A 23060-nucleotide genomic window follows, 5' to 3' on the forward strand; every position below is an offset into this window, starting at 1 on the left:
CCTCCCTCTCTCTCTCTCTTTCTTTCTTTCTCTTCCTTTCTTTCTCTCTTCCTTCCTTCCTTCCTTCCTTCCTTCCTTCCTTCCTTCCTGCTTTGTAACGGAAATTTCCACTAGTGTAAATCATAATGTAACTATTTTGGAGACACAGGGTTGCCAAAGGCATTGTGACCCACACGTTAAGAACCACTGCTCTAGGAGGAACTCCTGGAGAAAGGTGCTGGGCCCTGGAATTGGAATGGTTGAGAGAGAAGCATCAGAAAACAGGAGGGATCCCCAGAACTGGCCAAGAGTTGGTCTCTACTTCATGAGTCCCCATATCCCCTTCAATGGGGCATTTTTAAGATAGTCATCCCAGGACACGAGTCTTGACAGGAATGGGCAGGATAGTATTGCTCCCCCAAGAGAACTCAGGAACAAACATGCAGCCTGACCCTAGCTTGATCATGTCTCATCCTTACCCCTGCAAGGCACATGGCGACGCACGCCAGTGTCAGGGCACTGGTCCTGCTTGGTGATGGTTTTAGGCTTCTTAACTGAAGCTGAGATGGCAGTGCTCCAGTCTTCTGTGCTCCCTCCAGAGGATCTCAGGTTTAATGCAAATTGCACGAAGGTCCCTACTCTAACCAGATCTGTAGACCCACAGGCACACCCTCTGTCCCACAGATGCTGTAACACTGCGAGGGTGGGCTCATCAAATGGAAAATAAAAGGTCAGACTTTGGAAGTATGAGCCTGAGAGACTGGGGGGTGGGAGGCGTCCAAGTCAAGTCCTGGTAGATGACAATCATCATTTCAAAGGCAGACATAGGCACCTGCACTCACTATGTGCCTACTTCTGAAGAGAGAATCCTTCCCATCCAGACTGCAGCCCCCGGGGGTCTAGCCTGGCTCTCAGCAAGCCTCTCCTCTCGTATCTTCCTCTAACCAGACAGCCTGTGGGTCCCAAAGGTTCTAGAAGACAAGGTTCCAGAAAGGCCTTGGCTGTGTGTGAAGGGCTTGTCCTGCTGTGAACAGATTGAGATTTGCAAATCCTTCCAGAAAGACAAGATTCCAATTCGGGGTCCAGCTGCCTCCAGTCGTGAGAGGAGGAGATTCCCAACCCAGAAGTCTGAGAGTCCTAGTTAGGCTGTGGTGCAGATGCACTCCCTCCTTGCTCAGTAGTTCAGAGAAGTAAAGATATGGGGGAGGAGTCACGGTTCACAGGCATCAGAGATGTAAGAACTGTAAAGGACCAACCCCCCTCCGCCCCCAGCCCCGGCCTAGGGTCGGGTGTGAAGCAGGGCAGCTTAGCAAAACTGGGAGGACCAGAGTGGCATAGACAACCTAATGCCTTGTGGAGGAGCCACCGGAGAGGGGTGGGGCGCCAAGGCTTCATGGGTGGGGGCATTCGGGTGGGGGTGGGAGTGGCGCTGGAGGAGGCGGTCAGGACGCGTGAACCTGAAGCGCCCACGTTGGGGCGAAGGGTGCTTTGCTGCCGGACCCATCACCACCTCGCCCTTCCAGAGACAGTTTCCTCCGGTTCCCGCCTCGAGGCCTCGGTTTCCCCCAGCAGCGGGGCGGGGCGGGAGCAGCGCTGGTTTCGAAGTCGCCTGCAGGGTGCGCCCATGAGCGGCGCGGCCAGAGCTGGAGCCCGAGCGGTCGCTGAGACGGTGGGAGCCAGAGCAAGAGGCAGGTCAGCGGGGGTCCTAGGTCCCGGGGACCCTGGGGGTTTTCGGGTGGGCGTCTTGGCGGTTGTGGCCGTCGGAGGCTGCGGAGCCTGGAGGTCTGAGCGAACCAGGGTCCTCCCGCCCCTCGGAGCGCCCCCCGCTCCCTCCGACCCTTCTTCCTTCCTGCTGTCGGGAGGGGAGTCCGCGGGTGAGGTCCGAGCCTGCCCTGGCCACTTCGGGAGCGGTAGCAGCCCGGGTCCTCGGCGCGGTCACATCTCAAGTGTGGTGCCATCGGGGCGGTCCTCGGCGACCGGAAAGTGCTTAAGGGCAGCTAGGGAGGAAGGGGCTCGAGTAAGGCAGGGTAGTGGGATGCCTTACAGTCGTCTAGACCCGCCGGCGACACGCGCGGCTACAGCCGTCGATTTGTCCCCGCACGGAGGTGACTGAACCTGGAAGCACACAAGTCCCTTTAGGGCGCGTCCCTACCAAAGCTAGGCTGCGGACGTCGAGGCGCGGCCGGAGGTAGGCGGGTCAGATTCTCGGGTTGGGGGTTCAAGCGGGCACCGGCTGCTGCGGTGAAGGCACGGCAAGAGCAGGGGAGTTTGGAACCCGGGGGAGGGGAGCATCCTGTTGACTGTGGTGGCGGGAACTTAGGGCACTGCGGAGAGTCCAGCGGACAACAGGGTGGGTGCCTGGGGGTGCCCAAAGCAGGGGTGGAAATGGCGGGAACGGTAACAACTCTCAAGGGTTTGGCAGAGGATGGGCACTGCCTTTGGAACCTTTAGACTAATCTTGCCCGCCCATGTAATGGGAGGAGCAGGAATTCACAGTGGTCCAGAGAGACAGATGCAGCAGGCAGACAATCGCCAGGACTCCTTCTCCCCAGGACTGGGGCAGGCAGAGCGTGTATTCACCTGATGGCTCAGGAGGGATTTGAATCTCTCTCCTTACCCAACCATAGACTGCACTTTGTCTCCCTGAGATGAGAGCCTGTTCTCTGTCCTTCTACCTGGAACTTTGTGCTGGTTGCCCCGATCTCTGCCTCTACTGCCCGGCTCCCCCTCTACTCCCAGACCCCGTGGGCTTTCAGGAGATTGCTCACAACCAACCAAGGATGCCCTAGGTGCCAGGCCCCTTAAGATGATGATGGAGTGTTTTTTTGGAACAGGGAGTTAGGAAGGCTCTGCCTGTTTGGTTCTGTAGTCGCTGCTCAAAGATCGGTGGGTCCCTGAGTATGGCATCAAGATCTTAAAGCTCAGCCCTTGCATTCTGGGACTTCCCAGGTTCTCTCAAGTTCTAGTGTCTCTTGAGCAACCCCTAGCCAGTGCGCATTCCCTTAGAGGCTGACCATGACTGTTCTGGGCTGGGCTAGCCTTCCTGCTCATGGCTTGAAGTTAGGCTAAGGTCAGCCCACACAAGTAGTATGAGACAAACCGTGGACCAGGCAGAAGAAGCAGTGGGTGATCTCCAGTGTCCTACTGATGGGTCAAAGATTTTTGGTGTCCCAACCTGGAGTTTGATCTTGACCCCTTGATGCACACTAACTAGGTGGCTGAGGGAAGGTCACTGTCCTGGGAAACCATTTTTCCACCTGTAGAGGAATGGTGTTCTTAGTAATGCTAACACACAAGGGTATAGATGGGGAAGGGGAATAAAAATGACAGTTTTTGGTTGGGTGTGGGGCAGGTTCAGGGGAAGAGGTGGTGGCAGTGGTGGCTGGGGTGGGGACAGGTATGCTAGAGGGCAAGTCAGGGGTCTCCTCTGTTCTTAGGCTGGGTAACCCTGGAAGGAGAAGCAGAGATTGCCGCGAACAGAGGGACATGTGGACAAGAGTTGGTTTGGGAGCAAGCATGTGGCTCCCAGGCATCGGGCTCTGCAAAGTCCAGGACCTGTCAGTGAGACCACAGTCCCTGGTGGTTCTTGGTTGTAGCCTGAATTTGAATTCAGCAGCTCTTGCCTCTAACCTGCTGGTTCCTGAGCTACCCCCTCCCCCTTGAAGAAGCTAGAGCTCAATGGCCTTTTGGTGTTACAATCCAACCTGGGGGCCCTGAGTAGTATGTGCATAGGAGAGTGGAGGGCGAGACAGATGGTCAGATAGACAGATGGACACAGGTAGGAAGTTTTGGTAAATGTGATGGTGTAGTTGAAGAGGTGAGGATTTTGCTACAGGCAAGTACTGAACTGGTAAAAGAGAATTTCTCCAACTGCCAGGGAAGAATCTGGGCTGTGGGACACACTGGGGACCGCGGAAGAGTAGATGATCAGGACCTGGGGAACTCAGTGGAGGAAAGTAGTCTGTAGGTGGGAGGGAGCAGAGGTGACACAGAACCTGAGAATAGGACCAGGGTCCACACTGGGACCCCGATAGTAGGAGAAGATCAGAGGTACAGAGAGGAGCCCCTGGAGACTGCTCATGCCCAGAGCAAGGCCCGGACCCTGAGATAAGGAAGAAGGAGCCATGTGGTGCAGAGAGGGAGGTCCCAGCCCTGAGATCCTGCCAGGTGTTAAGCAGGGATGAAATGGGGGAGAGAAGCTGCCTTTAGTCCAGGCCTGGGAAGGCACTCGACACTAGGAAGACAGGGCTTGTGCTGCTTTCCAGGGCTACCTCTAACTTTATGTGACATGTCTCTGTTCAGAGGCTCTAGCTGCAGGAATCTTTGTTTTTGGCCTCACAATGGCCTCTGGGAGCTGGGAGCTAGGTTAGTGGAAGCACTGATGGACAGAGGGATGAACAGTGATAGGGTTCGGGTGGATCATACTCAGACTGGTCCAGTGCAGCCTGCTCTTTCCCTTCAGCCTCTATGGCTGCATCATCACATCTCTGTCCTAAGGACCACAGCAGTGAGCCTGCATCCCTAGTTTCTAGTGTTCAGGCTAGCCTCCTGGGGGGGTTCCACCTAGGGATCCCTTGTTCTCTTCCTAGGAGGTACAGTACCTGTCATCTGCATTTTATGGGAGGCACGGATGTTGAGGCTTTCATGGGATGCTCTTACCATGACCCGTGCACATGGAGAAGCCAAGGCACGGTGCGGGTGATGGGGGAAGACTGGCGTGGACCTTGCATGGATGCCACTTGGGCAGCTCCCACCGCAGGCTACTCTCACAGTACTTCTGTGAGGACTGGATGCAGGGAAGGGCTTTACCTGGAGAACTAGCCTGCAATGGATGAGTGGTACCTGAGGTAGGACTGGGGACCTGTGGTTCTCTCTGGGTACCTAGACAAGTGGGACTGCCAGGGTCCACCCTAGGGCTCTCTGTGGGAGAGAAGAGAGATGTGGCTAGCCAGTGGCCTTTGAGTCTCAAGTCTGGACTCTAGACTAAAGTAGCCTGGCTCCTGGCTGGTGGAGGTAGAGTTATTTAGCAGGGTAAGCTGGTGCCCTGGCCTCCAGCTGCAGAAGGCTGGTTCTCCCTTCCTGCCCACATCCTGTCCCCAGGAACACAACAGCCGCCACATGGTCCCTCCCACCCATGGTCGTTGTGGGAGGGACTTACTGGTCACCTGCTTGTATACTCGGGGGCCCAGCTTTTACCAGGTATTAGAATTTGGGTGCTGTGCAATTCTAGAGGTATCAGAAAGGGAAAAGAGACCCAGACCCCATAGTCAGTCAGTGTGGCATTTAGGCAACCTCAGGAGTGACCCATCTTGTTGACTGATGTGTTAGGGTGGGGTATGGTAGGTTTGGGGGGATTCTTCCTGCAATCTCCAGTTACTGCTGAACCACTATATGGCAGCTCTTTGGGTAGGGGAGGTCCCAGTCCATCCTCTTGTGATTCTTGCTTGGTGTCATTCCCCAAATCAAAGGACAGATGTTGAATCTCCTCGATCTAAACTTTGTCTCTGATTCCAGTAAGAACTCCTGCGTGTTCACTCTTCCGGCCACCACTGCCTTGGTCCTCAACTTTCCCTGCAGGCCCAAAGCTTGTCATGTAGAGCATGCTCTTTATGTTGGCCCCTGTCTTCCCCACTCAAGACTTCATGCTTCTTGCTCATCTTTGCTCCTGTGTGCCAGCAAGTCTAATAACTATCGTTCTTGTTTATGGCGCTTCCTTTTTCAGTTATTAAAATAATCGCTACATAGGCTATACCTCCCTCTCCTGTGGGTTTGATGTTTAGTCTTTTTATTTCATGGCCTTTTGTTTTTTGTTTTGTTTTGCTTTTTGTTTTTGAGGCAGGGTGTCACTATGTAAACCAGACTGGCCACCACCTCTCAGAGACCCACTAACCAGTCTCTGCCTCCAGAGTGCTGGGATAAAAGGTACACACCGCATCTTTGATGGTCTCGGTTTCTTGCCTTCTGAATTCTGGTTTGTGGCTCCTCTGAAGTGGGAGCTGAGGTCCTAGTGTCAGGGCATGGCTTGTAACAGCTTCCCTGCCACCATCCAGGACCCAAGCTCTCTGAATCTCTAAGGTGGCAGCCGTTATTGAAGAATCCTCAGAGTTCTTGTCTTTTGAGACACCTGCAGTAGACCCCAGGACTGAAGGGAGCAACAGGGGCAGCTGATAGCGTTCCCCGTGACACAGACAACTAGGTAGCTGGTGAACATTGTCCCTGTGAGGAAGAGGCAGCCTGGAGTGATGGCACATGCCAGTGGAACTGTCACTTAGTGGGTAGAAATGGGAGGATCAAGAGTTCAAGACTATGCCTGGATACATAGCAAGCTTGAGGCCAGCCTGGGCTAACAGGGACCTGTCACAAAACAAAATGGTAAGGCTGGGATTTTAGAACCCAGGAAGAAACCCACTGCAGCTGCAATGTGTCTGTACTGCCCTGTCCCCTCTGCTTGGCTGGAGCTGGAGCAGTGTGTGCAGGCCTGCCTGTGAGCTCGTAGACACATCTAGCAGGGTCTGGAGCCACCACCTGGGCCTGTGTACACAGAGCTTCAGGTGGCTCAGGAGAGATGTGGGTTGGGATTAAATGATTTTAATTAAAGTGGCTGGTTCAGGATGGGAGCGAATGGAGAGGAAGAGGCAGCAATGCTGAATCTGAATGCTGGGCGGCCGAGCGGCTGTTCCTTCAAGTCTCTCGACTCATGTTCCACAGTATGTGCCTAGAGGTGACCTGGGACAGTGTCTGTGCTCTACCCTGTCCCCAACAGAGACCCATCATAAGGAAATGTATTATTAATATTTAATTTCCCCTCTTGGCTAGCAACAGATGACTCAAGGATTAGTCCGATAGAGCCAACAGAGAGGGATAGGAAATTGCTAGATCCTGGCTCTACACTGGGCCCCAAACCTTCCTGTGACCCTGGAGCAGCGGTTCTCAACCTTCCTAATGCTGCGACCCTTTAATACAGTTCCTCATGTGGGAGTAACCTCCCCCCTACACCCCAACCATAAAATGATTTCCGTTGCTACTTCATAACTAATTTTGTTCCTGTCATGAATCACAGTGTAAATATTTTGGGAGATAGAGGTTTTCCAAAAGAGACCCACAGGTTAAGAACTAGTGCTCCAGGAGCTTCACAAGGAGGAAGGTCTCCCGCAGCATCCCTTGACATTCCCTAGGGGCTAAGCCACCCTTTAACATTCCCGGTAAAGCCAAGAGTCCTTTCACCTGTTTGGGTTCTGGCTCCTCATCTAAAAGATTGAGTTCACCAGGCAATCAGGGACATAGCTTTCAGCCACTTTCCAAAATGCCATGAGCATGCATGAGTTCCTCAATGGGGCCCAGTGTAGTCTTGGTATTCAGATCGACAGCCACCTGGAGAACAACGGGGCTTAGTGGTTCAGCCGCAGCTAGCATCTCTTGGCCCTGAGTGCTGCTCAGTCTTGTCAGTGAAACCTTAGTAGGCTTGGATTGTCCCAGTGGGAACGTTCATACTACAAAGAAAAGCTACAAGTCAAGGTGCCCTGGCCCTGAGCTATTTAGCTGTGTGCCTACAGCTAGACAGCCTCAGCCTTCTGCCTACAGGGCTCCTCCCTCCTGTCTGTCCTGAGAATGTCTCAGAGCTCTACTGATCTGCTGGACTTGGGGCTGGGGAAGGCACAAAGGAAAAGAAGACTTGAGTTTGGCAGCTGCCCAGGTGGCCCCAGGATCAGAGGAGCTTTCCCCTGGGATGCGAAGCAATAACTAAGGGCCTGCAGGAATGTTGAAGGAAGGGCAGAGGAAAGGGCCCTGGGACAGAAACCTCTAGCGTGTCTCAGCCAATGCAAGGCAGCCTGGCAGGAGGGCCAGCTGTGTTGAGACTGGAGAACAGCAGAACAGCCTCAGCGCAGTCAGGAAGAGTACTGGGGTCCAGAAGTATCCAACATGGGCCCAGCACGGAACACGAGAAGCCTTGAGAACTGGCAATACTCAGGCAGGTACCAGAGCGGCTGGGAGAGCTTCAGGAAAAAAAAATAGGCCTGGGTTAGGCCCCTGCATAGCTGGTGTCCTGGTGGCTATGGAGTCAGTGGTGTTACTTGGGGAAAAATACCGGTGGTGTGACCAGAAGCAACAGCAGGGCTTTAGGCTCAGGGATGGAGCCATCTTACCTCGACAGAAATGTTTATGCTCCACTGTGTTCCACTGGGGACACTGAGGATGGAAGAATGTTAAGGCCTGGGCCAGCCTTTTAGCATGGGCTGGTCTGATTGCAGACGGCTTCAGTGCCCTCTAGTGAAGATTCCACTAGAGAAGCCCCAAGCGATATAGGTGGTTATCCTTTGTCCCGAGGAGACGCCAGTCGGGAGAGTCGGGATTCAGGGGCTCACTGGGACTGATGGGGCCTGAATGGACAGTGAGCCCGCTGCTGCTTCAAATTCTGACAGCTAGAACAGGAGCTATTTTAGTCACGGACCTGTTGTGGCCAGATGGACCCCTGATGAATGCTGCTGTAAACACAGAGGGACATGGTATGTACCTGGAGGTGGCACCCATACCAGATCTGGCCGTTCTGTTCAGAATGCGCGTTATAAACAGCTCGTTGGCAAGTAGCTTGTGCAAAGCTGGGACTCACAAGGTCTTAGCCATAGGTGTCTCTGCCTGACCTTAGGAGCAATGGCATCACTTAGGGACAGTAATTCCGTCAGTTGCTGCAGACTTTGTCTTCTCCTTCCAAACCTTCAGTCAGCCTCGTAGATGACAAAGGACAAGCTGCAGCTGTTAGCCATGCTGTCTCTAGACTGAAGCACTGGCAACATCGCAGAAGCAAACATGTGGTTCATTTCTTTTAGCCCTCCATTTTACCTCTCGGCCAATTTCAGGTGGAGAAGACCCCTCTCCCCAGTCCTCCTGTTCCACTCATCCATCCTCTCCTTGAGGAGAGAAGAAGGAAAGATGTGTCTACTTGCAGGGGTCTGAAAATTAGCCTCTAGCTTCTTGTTCCTAGCAGGCAAACCTAAGGTTCCATGCAGGTCAAGTACTAAAAAGGATGGACTGGAGGACGGGGATAGAGGTGTTGTGGGATCCTTTGGTTCTTGCCTGGGGAATAACAGGCTATTGGGAGAGTCCTGCTGACATTGAAGTTTTGCAAGCTCAAGGAGCATACCTTGGGGAGTTTGGGCTCAGCTGGGGCCCTGCTTCGAAGAGAGCAAGACTTCCCCTTTCCAGGGGTCTCAGCTCTTCCTGTGAGCTGACACTGTGACTCTAGGGTAGCCTTTCCAAATCTGCAGATAAGCGCTGAAATGAGCCCTCGGTATCTTCTGGGACCCGAAGGTGTTACAATCTGACTGGAAAAACAGAGGCCCGGGAACGAAAAGCATTCTTGCCCATGGTTCTCCAATGAGTCCTTACTGAGCACCTGTTTTTCTAAGCTGCATTCCCTGCCTCAGTTAGGTAGGCAGAGGGACAGGAGAGGCGAGGTGTGGGAGGAAAGCGGGAGGCGGATCCCTCAGAGAAGGGAAGCAATCACAGCGCCTGCCCTGCCTGGCTGTGCAGCCTGCTGGCAGGACCTCTCTTGCTCTCGGAGCAGTGGGCTTGGCTTGGACCCTGCTCTTGCTGCCTACAAGGAAGGGTAAGGATGCATACTTGTTGAAACTGGAGGATAGGATGGGAAGGCTCCCAGATCTCTCCAGAAAGGAGCTCTAGGGAGTGTCTGAGGTGACGTTAGGGGCAGGGGTGTCTCTCAGGTAGGGATGGTAGTATCCTGAAGGGATGGAGCAAAATAAACTGGGCTTGGAGGATGGCTCAATGCGAGAAGGCAGGGGGCAGGTGGGATGGGGAAAGGCCAGTGAGGAGAGAACCTTCCTGGAGGGAGGGTCTTACGGGACTGGTAGCAGTGTAGCGGCCCACGGGACTGGCCAGGCAGCCACAGGAAGTTTGCAAAGGTACATAAGGGATGTCAACATAACATCAACTTGCCTTGACTTTAACTTGTTCCCATAGATTAAAACAAAGTAAAACCAACAACAAAATCCTCAGGCGCTAATACTAGCTGGGAGAATGAGTAACTATAGTTCCTGGGGTGAGAACGATGTATCTTTGGTAATGGGGACAGGTCAGCAGGAAATCCTGGTTGTGTCTGTATTCTCTCCTGTGTCTGCCCTGAAGAGACTGGGGAAGGAATGGTCCCTGAGAAGGGTTGGGTGAAGATCTTGATGAGACTTCTTTGGAACCAGTGAGCTCCTTGGGCCTGTGTCCTGACTGACAGATCGGGCAAGATGGGAGTCATTCTCAGACAGACGCCTGGCCCACAACGGACACAAAATCTGAAGTGGCCAGGGTGGTTCAGCTCTTCACCGGGACTCTCTCTTTACAGGTATCTCGGAACCCCGAAGCTGAGTGGAGCCAGGCCCGACCCCCTGTAGAAGTCATGGTTTCGGGAGATGCAGAATCATCCGTGAGAAAGCCTTTGGGAAGCTCTCCCTGGGAACGCTCGCGGCTCTTGTGAGGAAAGGGCTGCGGGGTTTGAGTGGGTAGACGGCTGGGCTGCAGCTATGGACCGAGAGCTGGCCCAGGCCCGCATCCTTGCTGAGCCTGCCCAAGTGTGGCTTCTCCCGCCATGGGCTCCTCGGTGTACATCATGGTGGAGCTGGCCATTGCTGTGCTGGCCATCCTGGGTAACGTGCTTGTGTGCTGGGCCGTGTGGATCAACAGCAACCTGCAGAACGTCACCAACTTCTTCGTGGTATCGCTGGCGGCGGCTGACATCGCGGTGGGCGTGCTCGCCATCCCATTCGCCATCACCATCAGCACTGGCTTCTGTGCCGCCTGCCATGGCTGCCTCTTCTTCGCCTGCTTTGTCCTGGTCCTCACGCAGAGTTCCATCTTCAGCCTCTTGGCTATTGCCATCGACAGATACATCGCCATCCGAATTCCACTCCGGTGAGCCAGGGGTTACATCTGTGCATAAGGCTTGATCTGTGGGCACAAAGGGCAGGGCTCTGGGACTCCCATCTGAGGCTTTACAGAGCTGGAGGTGGCCATGCCTGTCTGGCTTATCCGAGAGTACTCCCCAGGTCACATGTCGAGGCTGTCTGTAGGCAGCCGTGTATGGAAAAGCGTAGCCTGGTTCTGATACGGCATGTTGCCACTGTGTGAGCTATTCTCATACATCTGCCTGTGTATGCTCTGAGGTGGGTGGGGAGCCACGGGGAACCACAGGGAACCACAGAACCTCAACTAGGAACCCGCCTCTGCCACCACCAGCCTTTTCCCAGTGTGTACCTTAGGAGGGTGACCCAGAGAGGGGAAGTGACTTGGCCAAATGCCACACAGTGAGTCATTTGGACTTCTATGCAAATTATATTCCTCCTAGGTCTGAGAGGACTCTGCCTGTATTAGGGGCTGGCTACACAGAGGGTTTTTTTTGGTGTTTGTGTGTGTGTGTATGTGTGTGTGTGTGCATGTGTGTGACTTTTCTGTGAAGTGACTTATGTGTGAAGAAGTTCTTCCTGGAGGCCTCTTCTCAGCCACCCTATAGATAACCCAGGCAGTATACTGCTCTCCCAGGGGTTCCTCCTCTGTGTCTTCCTACTGGAGCCAGGTCCTGTGGCCGGGGTGGCTGCAGCCCTTGAGGAAAGCTTCCATAATGGGGGATTGGAATGCGTAGTCTCCTTAGCGAGTTTTTTCTGCTCAAGCAGTGAGGAAGCATAAGCAACTTGACTATGGGCTGAGGGCATCCAGCAATAAGAAGGACCAGCCTCAGCGAGCCGTGAAAATTCGGGTTCAGTTGCAAGAGAGCCTTTAGAGGTCATTTCCTTCCTGCCGCCTTCTGGATAGAAAAAGGAGGCTCTGAGAAGGGGGCTAGCTCTATCACAGCCATCGGAGGAGTCGGTAGGAGAGTGGGGGAGAAACGTAGCCCACCGCCACTGTGACATCACTTTGAAGAGTGGTCTGCCTGGAGTGGCTCAGTGCCCGGCAAGGAATGTCACAAAGCTGTTGTTATAATCTGAGCCCTAAGGAAGAAGCAAGCGCCCACGCTGGGCTGGTCAAGGGGATGGAGGCTATGCCTTGCGTTGCCTTAAAGACTTGGTCAAAGGCACCTTCAGCCAGGCATGGTAGCAAGCACAGCACATGTTTTTGTCCTTGAACTTGGCAAAAGCTAAACCCTGAGAATGGTGAGTTCCAGACTAGCCAGGAGTCTGCACTAAGACCTCTGGTTCAAGGAAAAGAAAAATAATCAAAGAAAATAATAAACAAAGTGGGGGTGGAGGGAGGATTTGGGCCAGCTCTAAGAAGTGACAGAGTTAAAGGTCGCAAGTGGGGACAGCCTGTCCTATTGCTTCTGAAGTAGACCAAGGTCTAGGATCCTGTAGGGGACAATTAGAACACAGAGGCCTACGGGGATTCTGTGTGTGAGTCCTCGTGGGTCAATAGCATCTACCCCGGGAGACAGGCTCAGTCTATGTAGTAGTGGGTCACCAAGGGGAAGCAGTGACTTAAAATTCCCCATCTTCTAACTCCACGCAGCAATGTATCAGGAGAGATCAGAATAACTGTTTTCCATTTAAAGGTTTCAGCTTGCTTTTCTCTCCTCTGCCTCTCCTCGTCTCTGTCTTCTCAGAATCAAGAGACCGAATCCCTGAAATAGGAATGAGTCGTGTGGCTATAGAAAGCTAGCAGCCCTGTGCTGGGCCTGTTTTCTCACGGGTAACAAGGGGGCAAGTTTCTGTGCTGTTCTTCACAAAGGTCTGCAGGTTCACTAATCGGGAAGGAATGATGAGGCGGGGCAGGGTCACGGGAAAGGATTCCGCTCTTTCATGAGCTGGAGGCTTGGAGCCAACAGCCTATCCCTATAGTAGTTGCATCCTCGAACCTCTTGACCTCAGTTCCACTTGGAGCTTGAGCCATTTGAGCTCTGAATGGGCCCTTGGGAAGCACTGGCTGGTCTCGGCAAGGAGCTGATAGGTCTGAAGATGCCCACCAAGGATGCTCAGCTTGCCTTCCGGGCAGTTTTACAGCTGCCATGGCCTGTTAGTACAGGATGTCCTTTGATCATCCCGGTCCAGCATTTCAGCCAGAGCAGATGTCATGACCCCTGAGGGAGACCAGAGCCAGAAAAGGACATCTGTGACTCCCAGTCTGGATGGACTTTGGATCCCTTCACTCTTCCTGACCATTGAGCTCCTACACTCTCCTGCCTCTTGAAGTTTCAGGCATGATGGGGAGATGAAGAACACCAGGGGACCAGGCATGAGGGGGACCTGGAGGGTATCAGGAGACTGGGCATGAGGGGGATCTGGATGGGCTAGGGGTTCAGGGGACCAGACATAAGGGGAATCTGGAAGGGATCAGAGGACCAGGCATGAGGGGGACCTGGAGGTGCTTTCTAGCCTGGACTCACTTTTCTCCCTTCACAGCTAGGGAGTCAGTCTTTTCTAAGGTCACAGGCTCAGTCTTTGATGAAAGCGTAGTCCCAGGCTGGCACTGTGTACCGGGAATTCTTTCACTGTTGTTGTAAAGAATTTTCAGCTTCAGGATAATCTGTCCCCTCCTTCCTGAGCATAGGCACCCTATTAAATTAAGGCAGACCCTCGTGAATAGTAAAGAAAACCAGGTCAAAGGCAAAGATGCCACCCTATATCTGCAAGGGATGAAAAGCCTGGGGAAAGAGACCAGGCTTCCTTTCCTGGGGAGTCTTTCACACCGCCATCTCTAAGTCTCACACTGGCCTGTGGTGCTCCCATTTGTAAGTAACAGGCCAAAGTACACAAAGGCAACTGGTTGGTGCAAGACCTAAAGTCCTATAAAATACATTTTTTTCCAATTCCCCAAAGGGCAGGAGGGCCAAGCATATGCATGCTTATGTAGCATGCTGGAGGTCTTGAGCTATATCCCCAGTACCACAAAATGCAAAGAAAGTAAAACAAAAAAGCTTTCCAAGTTAGCCATAAGCCCCTACTGGACTACAGACATGGCTAACCTATGTGAAGCCCTGGACTGCATTCTTCCCTCCACAATGATGCTGGTGAGGATGCAGTGTGCCCTGGAAGGAGTTTTGCCTTATGGGTGCTGCAGGATTTGAATGGTCGTGAGAGTGTAAAGGGGCTGGGGGTGGGGGACAGGTCTCAGGCGAGTCCCTGGTAAATGTCCCAAAGAAGGAGTGGGTGAGCTTGTGAGTATGGCCTCTCCTCTGGGCCAAAGAGAGGTAGCCTGGCTCCTGAGTGCCAGGTATGGTGTGAGGCTGAATTAGGTTGGTCTCTGCCTATGGAACGAGGTTGAATTTCTCCTTTGGAATTAAAGATGCTCTTCGATTCTTAGGTCATTGGCTCTGTAAGATGGCTTAGAAAGTCCTGCCTTCTCTTCCGTGTTACAAATAGACATGAAAACTCCACCTGGAGTTGTGGTTATGTTCTAGAGCCATAGGGTGAGGCCCCAGTAGGGTTAATCAGGGAAAAGCAGTCTCTACAGGCTGGGGGATATAGGGATGTAGAGGCCACTTGAAAACAGGCACTGCTGGAGACTCTGTCAGCCACATCCTGTATCTCTGAAGCTCCCTGGAATGGTCCTATGCCATGCCAGGCAGCCTGAGTATCCTTCTAGCTACACTGAGTGTATTTTTTCAGAAGGCCAGGATGAGACTGAGTTAGTCAGAAATACAAGCCAGCCTGTGCCCTGGAGATACCTCTAGTTTGTTTGTGATTCCATTTGAGCCCCGATGCTGTCCTAGACCTCAGGCTCCTGTTCTATGACCTTGATTTCCTGATTTTCCTGCCTCTGCTTCCAAGTGCTGGAAATAATGAGCATGTGGTCCTATTTGGGGTGTGTGTGTGTGTGTGTGTGTGTGTGTGTGAGAGAGAGAGAGAGAGAGAGAGAGAGAGAGAGCAATCACAAATGTGTTTACATAATACTTGCATGTGCTCAAACATTGTCTCCAAGCCCCTCAGTACTTGGCCAACACAGGAAAGTACATCTAACATATTGGGTTCTGTCCCCATAAGGGACTTTCTTTCCAGAGTGCCGTGGAAGACTTCCCCTTGTGGGTTCTCTGTAAAAGTAAGTTGGACAAACCTGGGATTTCCATGGTGTAGTCTCAGAAGCTGTCAGACCTGGGCTGTTGTCTCCAACAACAACTTATTAACTCAAACTTACTTAGTTGGAGCCTTTCTCCAAGATTACCATCTTTCTAACTACCAGGAACAGAAAGCCTGTTCCAAAAACAGTTTGAAAGTTACCAGGATGGGAGACCCTACATCATCCCCAGAGGTACATCAATATCCCAAGAAGTTCATTTCTCTGACCAGCAACTGAATAGCTCTGATCTACCCTGAGCCACAGGGTGACTGCCTGGGGTTTCCAGCCACTAAATTCAGCATCGCGCCCTTAGAATTCTTAGTTTCATTTCATAAATAAGGAAATTGAGGCCCAGAGAGGTGAAGTGACGTAGCATTCCTTGTTTACAGGAATGTACCAGAACTAGGACCCAGGAAGGGTACGCTTGTCCCAGAAAAGATGTGACCACAAACGTAGCTTCCCCTCCCATGAGGATCATGTAAAAGCACTATTGAGGGGTGCCTGGCTCAAAGTAAGTATGTAAGTATTAGGTGGTGTGGGGACCCCAGGACTTCACTTTTGAGCTTCTGGGCAAGCAGACATGCAGGGCTTGTTTTCTGGTGCTTGGTAGATATAGGAAATCTGAGATCCTCCTGCAGAGACACTGTTGCAGGTGACCAAGGCCCTGCCCTGTGGGACCCACGAAGCTCCTGAGAAAATGTGTGACATTTACTGTTGAGATTCTGAACTGACCAGGCTGGAGTTGTAGCTCAGTGGCAATAAGCTTGCCTGTCATATATAAGGCCCTGGATTTGATCTCCAGACCCATCAGGAAGAGACTGTGACAGATCTTGACGAATTCACTTGGGCTTGAGTTGCCCCTGGGTCTTGGAATATTCACAGCAAGTCCCTGCCTCCCCTTGCGTCTCAGTTTCAGTTTCTCCAACTCTAAAACAGAAGGACAGATTAGATAAATGGTTAGAAAGTACAAGTGGTTTATTTATTTGTTTTAACCTCTTTATTTCTTTCTTAATTGACAACATTTAAAATGGAAGTTTTTTTTTTTTTCCCCAAACAAACAAACAAAACCCTCCAGCCCACTTTGAGCCCTATTCACACTGGGTACACAGTTTCTTTCTTTCTTTCTTTCTTTCTTTCTTTCTTTCTTTCTTTCTTTCTTTCTTTTTCTTTTCTTTTCTTTTCTTTTCTTTTCTTTTCTTTTCTTTTCTTTTCTTTTTTTTTTTGTTTGTTTTTTTGAGACAGGGTTTCTCTGTGTAGCCCTGCCTGTCCTAGAACTCACTCTGTAGACCAGGCTGGCCTGGAACTCAGAAATTCACCTGTCTCTGCCTCCCAAGTGCTGGGATTAAAGGCATGCGCCACCACGCCCAGCTTCTTTCTCTCACTCTCTCTCTCTCTCTCTCTCTCTCTCTCTTCCTTCCTTCCTTCCTTCCTGTCTGTCTTTCCATCCTTATTCTCTCCATCCTTCTTTCTTTTATGATGAAGCTTCTACTTAGAGCCTCATGAATGCGAGGGAAGTTATTTAACGCCGGGCATACATGGTACATTGAGATAAACACATTCCAGCCTTCCTCTCACATGTGCTAACAGTGGGTACCTGAGGCTGCCACCCATAGGTCATAGCCTCTCTGTTGCTGCTTTGAGTCTGGAACCAAAAAGTATATGTTTACCTTGATACCTATCATATGCCCTTGTCCCCCAGCTGACAACATAGAGGTAAGTGCAGGGAACTCCTACTCCATGTGGGCTCCTAGCCTTGGAGGGGGGCAAACAACTCCTCCAAGATGTGTAGCCTGAACTTGAAGATCCAAAGCTGCTTCTACTGGGAAGGTAGTCTCATGTTGCCAGAATCAAAACCATTAAACAGCAGCTCAGCCCTCTGATGCGACCAAAGCTCCCTTTTCAAGTCAAGAAGACTTAAACAAAACAAAACATTCTTTTACCAAAATGATGATGGATTTCCAGTGGGAGCTACTTTCTAGCTGACAAACCAAGGTCCCCTCCCCATAACCGGGAATTGGCAATCAGCACAAGGCCATTTCCATCTGGCCCTCAAGCAGATTACTCTCTTCTTTCCCACCTCATTCAGTACCTCTTGATTATTAAGATTGCCAGGAAAATGTCAATACATAATTGTCTTACTTCTGCCCAGAGGATTGTGGGTAGGTTCTGAGGGGATGTGATATTTCATTAGATTTGGGACTTCCACTCCTCCTCCATACCCTGGGCAGCCTCTTCTGGAGGACCATAGAAAAAAGGCATGGAGTGTAAGTGGCTCAGGCCATCTACAGGTCTTATCTGGCTGGTTCCATTCCCAGAACTCTGGATTTGCCCTGCTCTAAGGGAAAGCATGCTCTAATAGGATGAACTAACCATCATGGAGACCATGTCCCCCCTAAGGCCATCTATTTGTCTTGAACCAAACTTAACTTGAGTCTCAAGACTATACCTGAGACTAATAATAACCCCTGAGCATTTGTGTGATGGGTTTGCATGTCCTGGATGTCTACTTCCTGTTACCTCCCTGCAGCCACGAGACAGACAGAGCTCAGTACCTCACTTAGAAGACTCTGCTACTGAGGCTAGAGGGAGGAAGTAGCCAAGACCGTAAAGCCAACACACAGGGACCATCTGGGCTACTGTGGGCTTCTTGGACCTCCTAGACCCTGGTTCATTGGGTCTCTAATGCCAGTCCTTTCTCCCCAGGTACAATGGCTTGGTGACGGGTATGAGGGCGAAGGGCATCATTGCGATTTGCTGGGTGCTGTCATTCGCCATCGGCCTGACCCCCATGCTGGGCTGGAACAACTGCAGTCAGAAAGATGAGAACTCCACAAAGACCTGCGGCGAGGGCCGGGTGACCTGTCTGTTTGAGGACGTGGTACCCATGAATTACATGGTTTACTACAACTTCTTCGCTTTTGTGTTGCTCCCCCTCCTGCTCATGCTGGCCATCTACCTAAGGATTTTTCTGGCAGCCCGGAGACAGCTGAAGCAGATGGAGAGCCAACCCCTACCAGGGGAGCGGACTCGCTCCACGCTGCAGAAGGAAGTCCACGCCGCCAAGTCCCTGGCCATCATCGTGGGGCTCTTTGCCCTCTGCTGGTTGCCCCTGCATATCATCAACTGCTTCACTTTCTTCTGCTCCACGTGCCAGCACGCCCCTCCTTGGCTCATGTACCTGGCCATCATCCTCTCCCACAGCAATTCCGTTGTCAACCCCTTCATCTACGCCTACAGGATCCGGGAGTTCCGCCAGACCTTCCGGAAGATCATCCGAACCCACGTCCTGAGGCGGCAGGAACCCTTCAGGGCAGGGGGTTCCAGTGCCTGGGCCTTGGCGGCTCACAGCACTGAGGGCGAGCAGGTCAGCCTCCGCCTCAATGGCCACCCCCTGGGAGTATGGGCCAATGGGAGTGCTCCCCACTCTGGACGCCGGCCCAATGGCTACACCCTGGGGCTGGGGGGTGGAGGGAGCACCCAAGGGTCTCCTGGGGATGTAGAGCTTCTTACCCAGGAGCACCAGGAAGGCCAAGAGCACCCTGGCCTAGGGGATCATCTGGCCCAGGGTAGGGTAGGAACAGCCTCATGGTCTTCAGAGTTTGCCCCTTCCTGAGGGAAAGACATTTTAATATTTTTGGGTTGGCTGGACCAATCTCACTAAGGGAAGAGAAGAAACGCCTACGCCAGGATACCCACTGGGTGCCCAGCTCCCACTCTGCGGGAGCATCAAGCTGGAGCAGCATGAAGCCCAGTAAGAAAGGCCTGGGGCGGAGGAGGCGATGCTTCGGTCTTTAGGGCCCAGAGTTAGGTCAGGGCTACAGCAGCATCTTCGAAGGCAGGGCCCAGTTCCCCTGCTCCAGAAGCGTCCACAAGAGCTGCCTTGCCTTGTAGAGCAGCTGTGGCTTAGAGGCCTGGCCTGATGCTGGGGTTTGGCTGCTTTAGGCCTCCTGCTAATACACTACTCTCCCCAGTCTAGGGCTCAGGGAGCTGCTGACCTAGAAGTAGCACTTGGCTATTTTTTTTTTTCAAGAAGATAACAATGTGAGGAAACCCTTTCTATTTTATTGACTTCCCCTCCCTGGCTGCTGGGTCTGTGGTCGATCCTGCTGTGACTCCCCCCTCCACACCCCACCCACCAAAGAATTGCAGACAGCCCTCTCGGGTTAGCCCAAGCTGCCATGCACTCAGTCACAGGGCTATCTCCCGCTAACAAAGCTGGGCTGGAAAACAGAAACTATGAAAGGCAGGGTGCCAGAGTGTGGGCTCACGTCTCAGGATTGGGTTTAGAGACGTCAAGCCATGGACCTGAGCTGGATAGTTCAGAGCTGCCCTGTCGGAGGCCCTGCCTACTGCCTTTCCTTCGGAGGTGGGGTGGGGTGAGGGTGGGGCTTGTTTGTTTGTTTGTGGATTTTTTTTCCCTGAGATAAAATAAAATGAGCCACACTGTGTTTTAAATTTGCCTGCTAAGAATGATGTGTGAGTTCTTTCCACCATTCTATTGCTAGGTCTGATGTGCACATAATGAGTTCAGGCTGATTGTATGTATATGTACAGACAGACGAGTCTGATCTGCAGATTGACAATCCCAGGGGCTTTCTAAAGACTCCTATTCTGGCCGCACCAGAATCCAGATGCCTATATGTTGGGCTGAGTGGGTTGGCATGGGGTGGCACACTTACATTTCCCGTGGGACCTCGTCATTCCTCACAGGCGTCGCAGAAGGTGGGGGATCAAATTAATTAAAATCACACCTCCAGGGTTAACGATCCCCTCCTGTCCTAAGAACTGAAAGTGAGATGACCTAGGGCCCCCTTCCCTTGTTCCCTTTCACATGTGCTACAAGGAAGACCTGTCTGTAAGTCCTTCCACAGCTGTGTCCTCAGTCCTTCCTCCTGTTCCACTCCTTAGCCAAGAGGCTACAAAGGTCCCAGAAACAGATCTGGGCTGAGGCCAAGCCGCCTTCCCTTCCTTCCACCAAAGAAACCTATGAGATGCCGTCCCTTGCTCCAGTCTTGGTTTCTGGGCCTCCATCGAAGGAGACACTGCTATCTCACTGTGATAGATAAAGGTGACAGCTTGGGATGGGCAAGGAGCCATGGTGGGTTCTGACAGGGCCTCAGAGGGCAGTGTGGTATTTCTTGGGCTGTGATTCAGGCAAGGGGTGTTGGAGCTTAGGAGCCTTGCTTTGCATGTGATTCGCAAGCTCACTGAGGCTAAGTTATTGCCCTGGGTTACACAGCTAAGCAAGTGGAAAGAGATGAATCTACAATTCCAGGCCTTCACGCTTTTTAAAATCAATCGGCAGTGGACTCTCTCGACCAAGCCAAATTGTGTGAAATAATGTTTGTACCTTCAACTTAAGAAACCTCAAGTTATTTCAAGTGGCGCATGCCTTTAATCCCAGTACTCAGGAGGCAGAGGCAGGCAGATCTCTGAGTTCAAGGTCAACCTGGTCTACAGAGTGAGTTCCAGGACAGCCAGGGCTACACAGAGAAACCCTGTCTTGAAGAAAGAAGGAAAGAAGGGAGGGAGGGAGGGAAGGAAGGAAAAATAGATTACTTGGTTATCTGACACTTCCATTACACTCTTTACGCATTCCTGTTACACAGAGGCAGATACTTATGCAAGTTGCTGTAGTCCTCTTTGACCGCGCCATCACTCAGAGGTCCTTTTAGCTGACTTCAGAGAAAAACCGTCTAGGACCTTTCCAGCTATGATACTAATCCCTTCAGTCAGCTGAGGCTGAGCCCAGGCTTCCTCGAGTCTCCAGGATTCAATGTCCCATACCCACATGTACCCCATATAGGCTGCACCGTCAGTGGAGAACTTCAGTGCAAGGACACATGTCTAGATGCAAATAAATGCATGTCGTTCCTCCAGCCATAAGACTGAAAGTGTGCACCCATGGACATTACGAGTGGGCACGGTGAGGAAACTGCTGACGTGACCATGACGGAGCAGAGAGAAAAAGCAGAGTGGGTGTGGCCAGCAGGATAAACTTGATTAGGAAATATAAACCAAGTGGCTTCTGTATCAAATAAGAATGACAGAGACTTACCCATCATCTGGACAGCCAGCCTGGGAGCCTCCATGGTGACATCAGTGGCTTTGCTGGGGGCAGAGGTCATCTGTCTCTGGCTGCCAGCAACACAGGAAAGTATCGATCCTCGGCTGCCAGCCAGGACAGGTCTGAGAGATTGTCCCGTGGAGGAGGGACTTGAACCGGCTACTTTAATGAGGCAGAGTAGAGCAGTTAACCCAGTGTTATGGCAAGGCATTAAATGGTTCGTTGCCCGGTGTAGTGAGGTCTAGGAGGAGACCATTGCTGCCTATCTGCTTTGGAGAGAGCCTCAACGGCTGCCACCAGAGGCTGGCATTTTTGTCTATCAGGAGAGGCCTTTTTCATTAAACACATTAAATACCGCCTCCAGATCTCCCTGAGGGTTTGAGGACCAGGGATTAATCTATTACGGATACCTGATTTGAAACAGACTAATTGATTTTAGGTACTGCCTCAGGCTTAACTCTGACAACATACTCAGAAGGCTTACTGTCCCTGTAAGTCACCGGTCCTCAACCTTCCCAATGCTGAGACCCTTTAATGCAGCTCCTCAGGTTGTGGTGACCACCCCCACCCCCTAACCATACAATTAATTTTGTTGCTGCATCATAACTGTAATTCTGCTACTGTCATGAATGGGAATGTAAGTGTTTCTGGAGATAGAGGGTTGACTGATGTGTTGTGAGCCGCAGGTTGAAAATGCTGCTGTGGATGAATTACTTTTGTCTCAAGCATGACTAAGAACACATGGCACGAGCATAGTTCTGAGCGCATGAAGGAGTTCAATCATTTACCAGGTGACTGACCACTAACTCGCATGCCCCAAGAATGATCTCTAACCCTTCACAACAAGCCAGTAGCTTGGATAGGATTAGGATCTTGTCGTTTTATCCCTGTGAAGTTTGAGCCTTCATGAAAAACCTGAACGGAAGATCCTTGAGCATCATTAAAATTAAATTTTAAGCCATGCATGCAGTCTGTGGAGAGATTGGGAACCTTATTTTCCAGATCCTTTCATAATGCGCCCTTACAGAATATCAGCCTCTGGTATGACTCAGTTTACCCAAATAGATAAAGCTTAGCAAATTAGCAAAGACAAAGAGGCTAGACAGACTTCTTCAAGTTAGTTTTTGCCTTGAATGGACCTTAGGAATCTATAAACCTTGATCATGAGACATGCTGTTCCTAAGTCCTATTTTTCATGAATAAGAATTAAACCCAAGATATATATATATATATATATATATATATATATATATATATATAATTTTGTAGCAAATTAAAATTACCTATGTATAGATTTTTTAACTATCAGTTCTTTCTGTTACAAGTTTTAAGTTAACTTTTTTGTTTTTACAGATTTTCTTTTTCAAAACCACACTCAATGTTACAGATCCTGAGAAAGAGAAAATTTTACCAATGTTCTTAAGAGATTTAAAAAACGAAACAACAACAACAACAAAAAAACCCAAATAAACAAAAGAAAAACAAACAGAAAGTGAAGAAGGCTTTGAGTTAAGAGACTTTTGAGACTGGAGAGTAGAGCGAGTCTAGAGACAAAGGATTTTAAGCCAGATGGTGGTGATGGCGCACACCTTTAATCTCAGCACTCCGGAGGCCGAGGGCAGGCGGATCTCTGATTTGAGGCCAGCCTGGTCTACAGATTGAGTTCCAGGATAGCCAGGGCTACACAGAGAAACCCCTGTCTCAAAAATAGATAAATAAATGAATAAATAAATAAATAAATAAATAAATAAATAAAGTATGAATAAAAAGATTGAGGGGATCCTTTGCTGGTGCGGCAGCAGAAGCTGTGACAATTGAATGCACAGGCAAGTGGCCACCTCAGCAGGAGTGCATGCCCACGGCAAAGAGGTAATGAAGGACAGAGCCTGTAACATGCAGGTTCTGTCCAAGGGCCTCTCTGCCCTTGAAAACATTTTTTTTTTGAGACAGGGTCTCACTATGTAGTTCT

At 51.2% G+C, this 23060-nt stretch overlaps 1 protein-coding gene across 7 annotated transcripts; it reads left to right on the plus strand.

Moving 5' to 3' along the window:
• Nucleotides 1-1400: 1400 nt before the first annotated feature.
• On the plus strand, nucleotides 1401-19483 carry Adora2a (adenosine A2a receptor). 7 transcript variants are annotated; one of them, XM_021174945.1, is made up of 3 exons: nucleotides 1401-1671; nucleotides 10328-10893; nucleotides 17728-19483. In XM_021174945.1, the coding sequence occupies exons 2-3, from the start codon at nucleotides 10571-10573 to the stop codon at nucleotides 18635-18637; spliced, it is 1233 nt and encodes a 410-aa protein (XP_021030604.1). In that variant the 5' UTR covers nucleotides 1401-1671; nucleotides 10328-10570; the 3' UTR covers nucleotides 18638-19483. The 7 variants fall into 7 exon arrangements, with proteins under 7 accessions (XP_021030604.1, XP_021030603.1, XP_029338850.1 ...); XM_021174944.2 differs by lacking the exon at nucleotides 1401-1671 and adding an exon at nucleotides 1693-2167; XM_029482990.1 differs by lacking the exon at nucleotides 1401-1671 and adding an exon at nucleotides 7722-8483.
• The last annotated feature ends 3577 nt before the right edge of the window (nucleotides 19484-23060 follow it).

Source organism: Mus caroli, chromosome 10, assembly GCF_900094665.2.
Source record: "Mus caroli chromosome 10, CAROLI_EIJ_v1.1, whole genome shotgun sequence".
NCBI classification, from domain to species: Eukaryota; Metazoa; Chordata; class Mammalia; order Rodentia; family Muridae; genus Mus; species Mus caroli.

Coding starts and splice junctions, on each gene's coding strand:
- Adora2a (XM_021174945.1), top strand. CDS start 10,571: ATGGGCTCCTCGGTGTACATCATGGTGGAGCTGGCCATTGCTGTGCTG. Junction 10,894..17,727: donor GCCATCCGAATTCCACTCCG/GTGAGCCAGGGG, acceptor CTTTCTCCCCAG/GTACAATGGCTTGGTGACGG.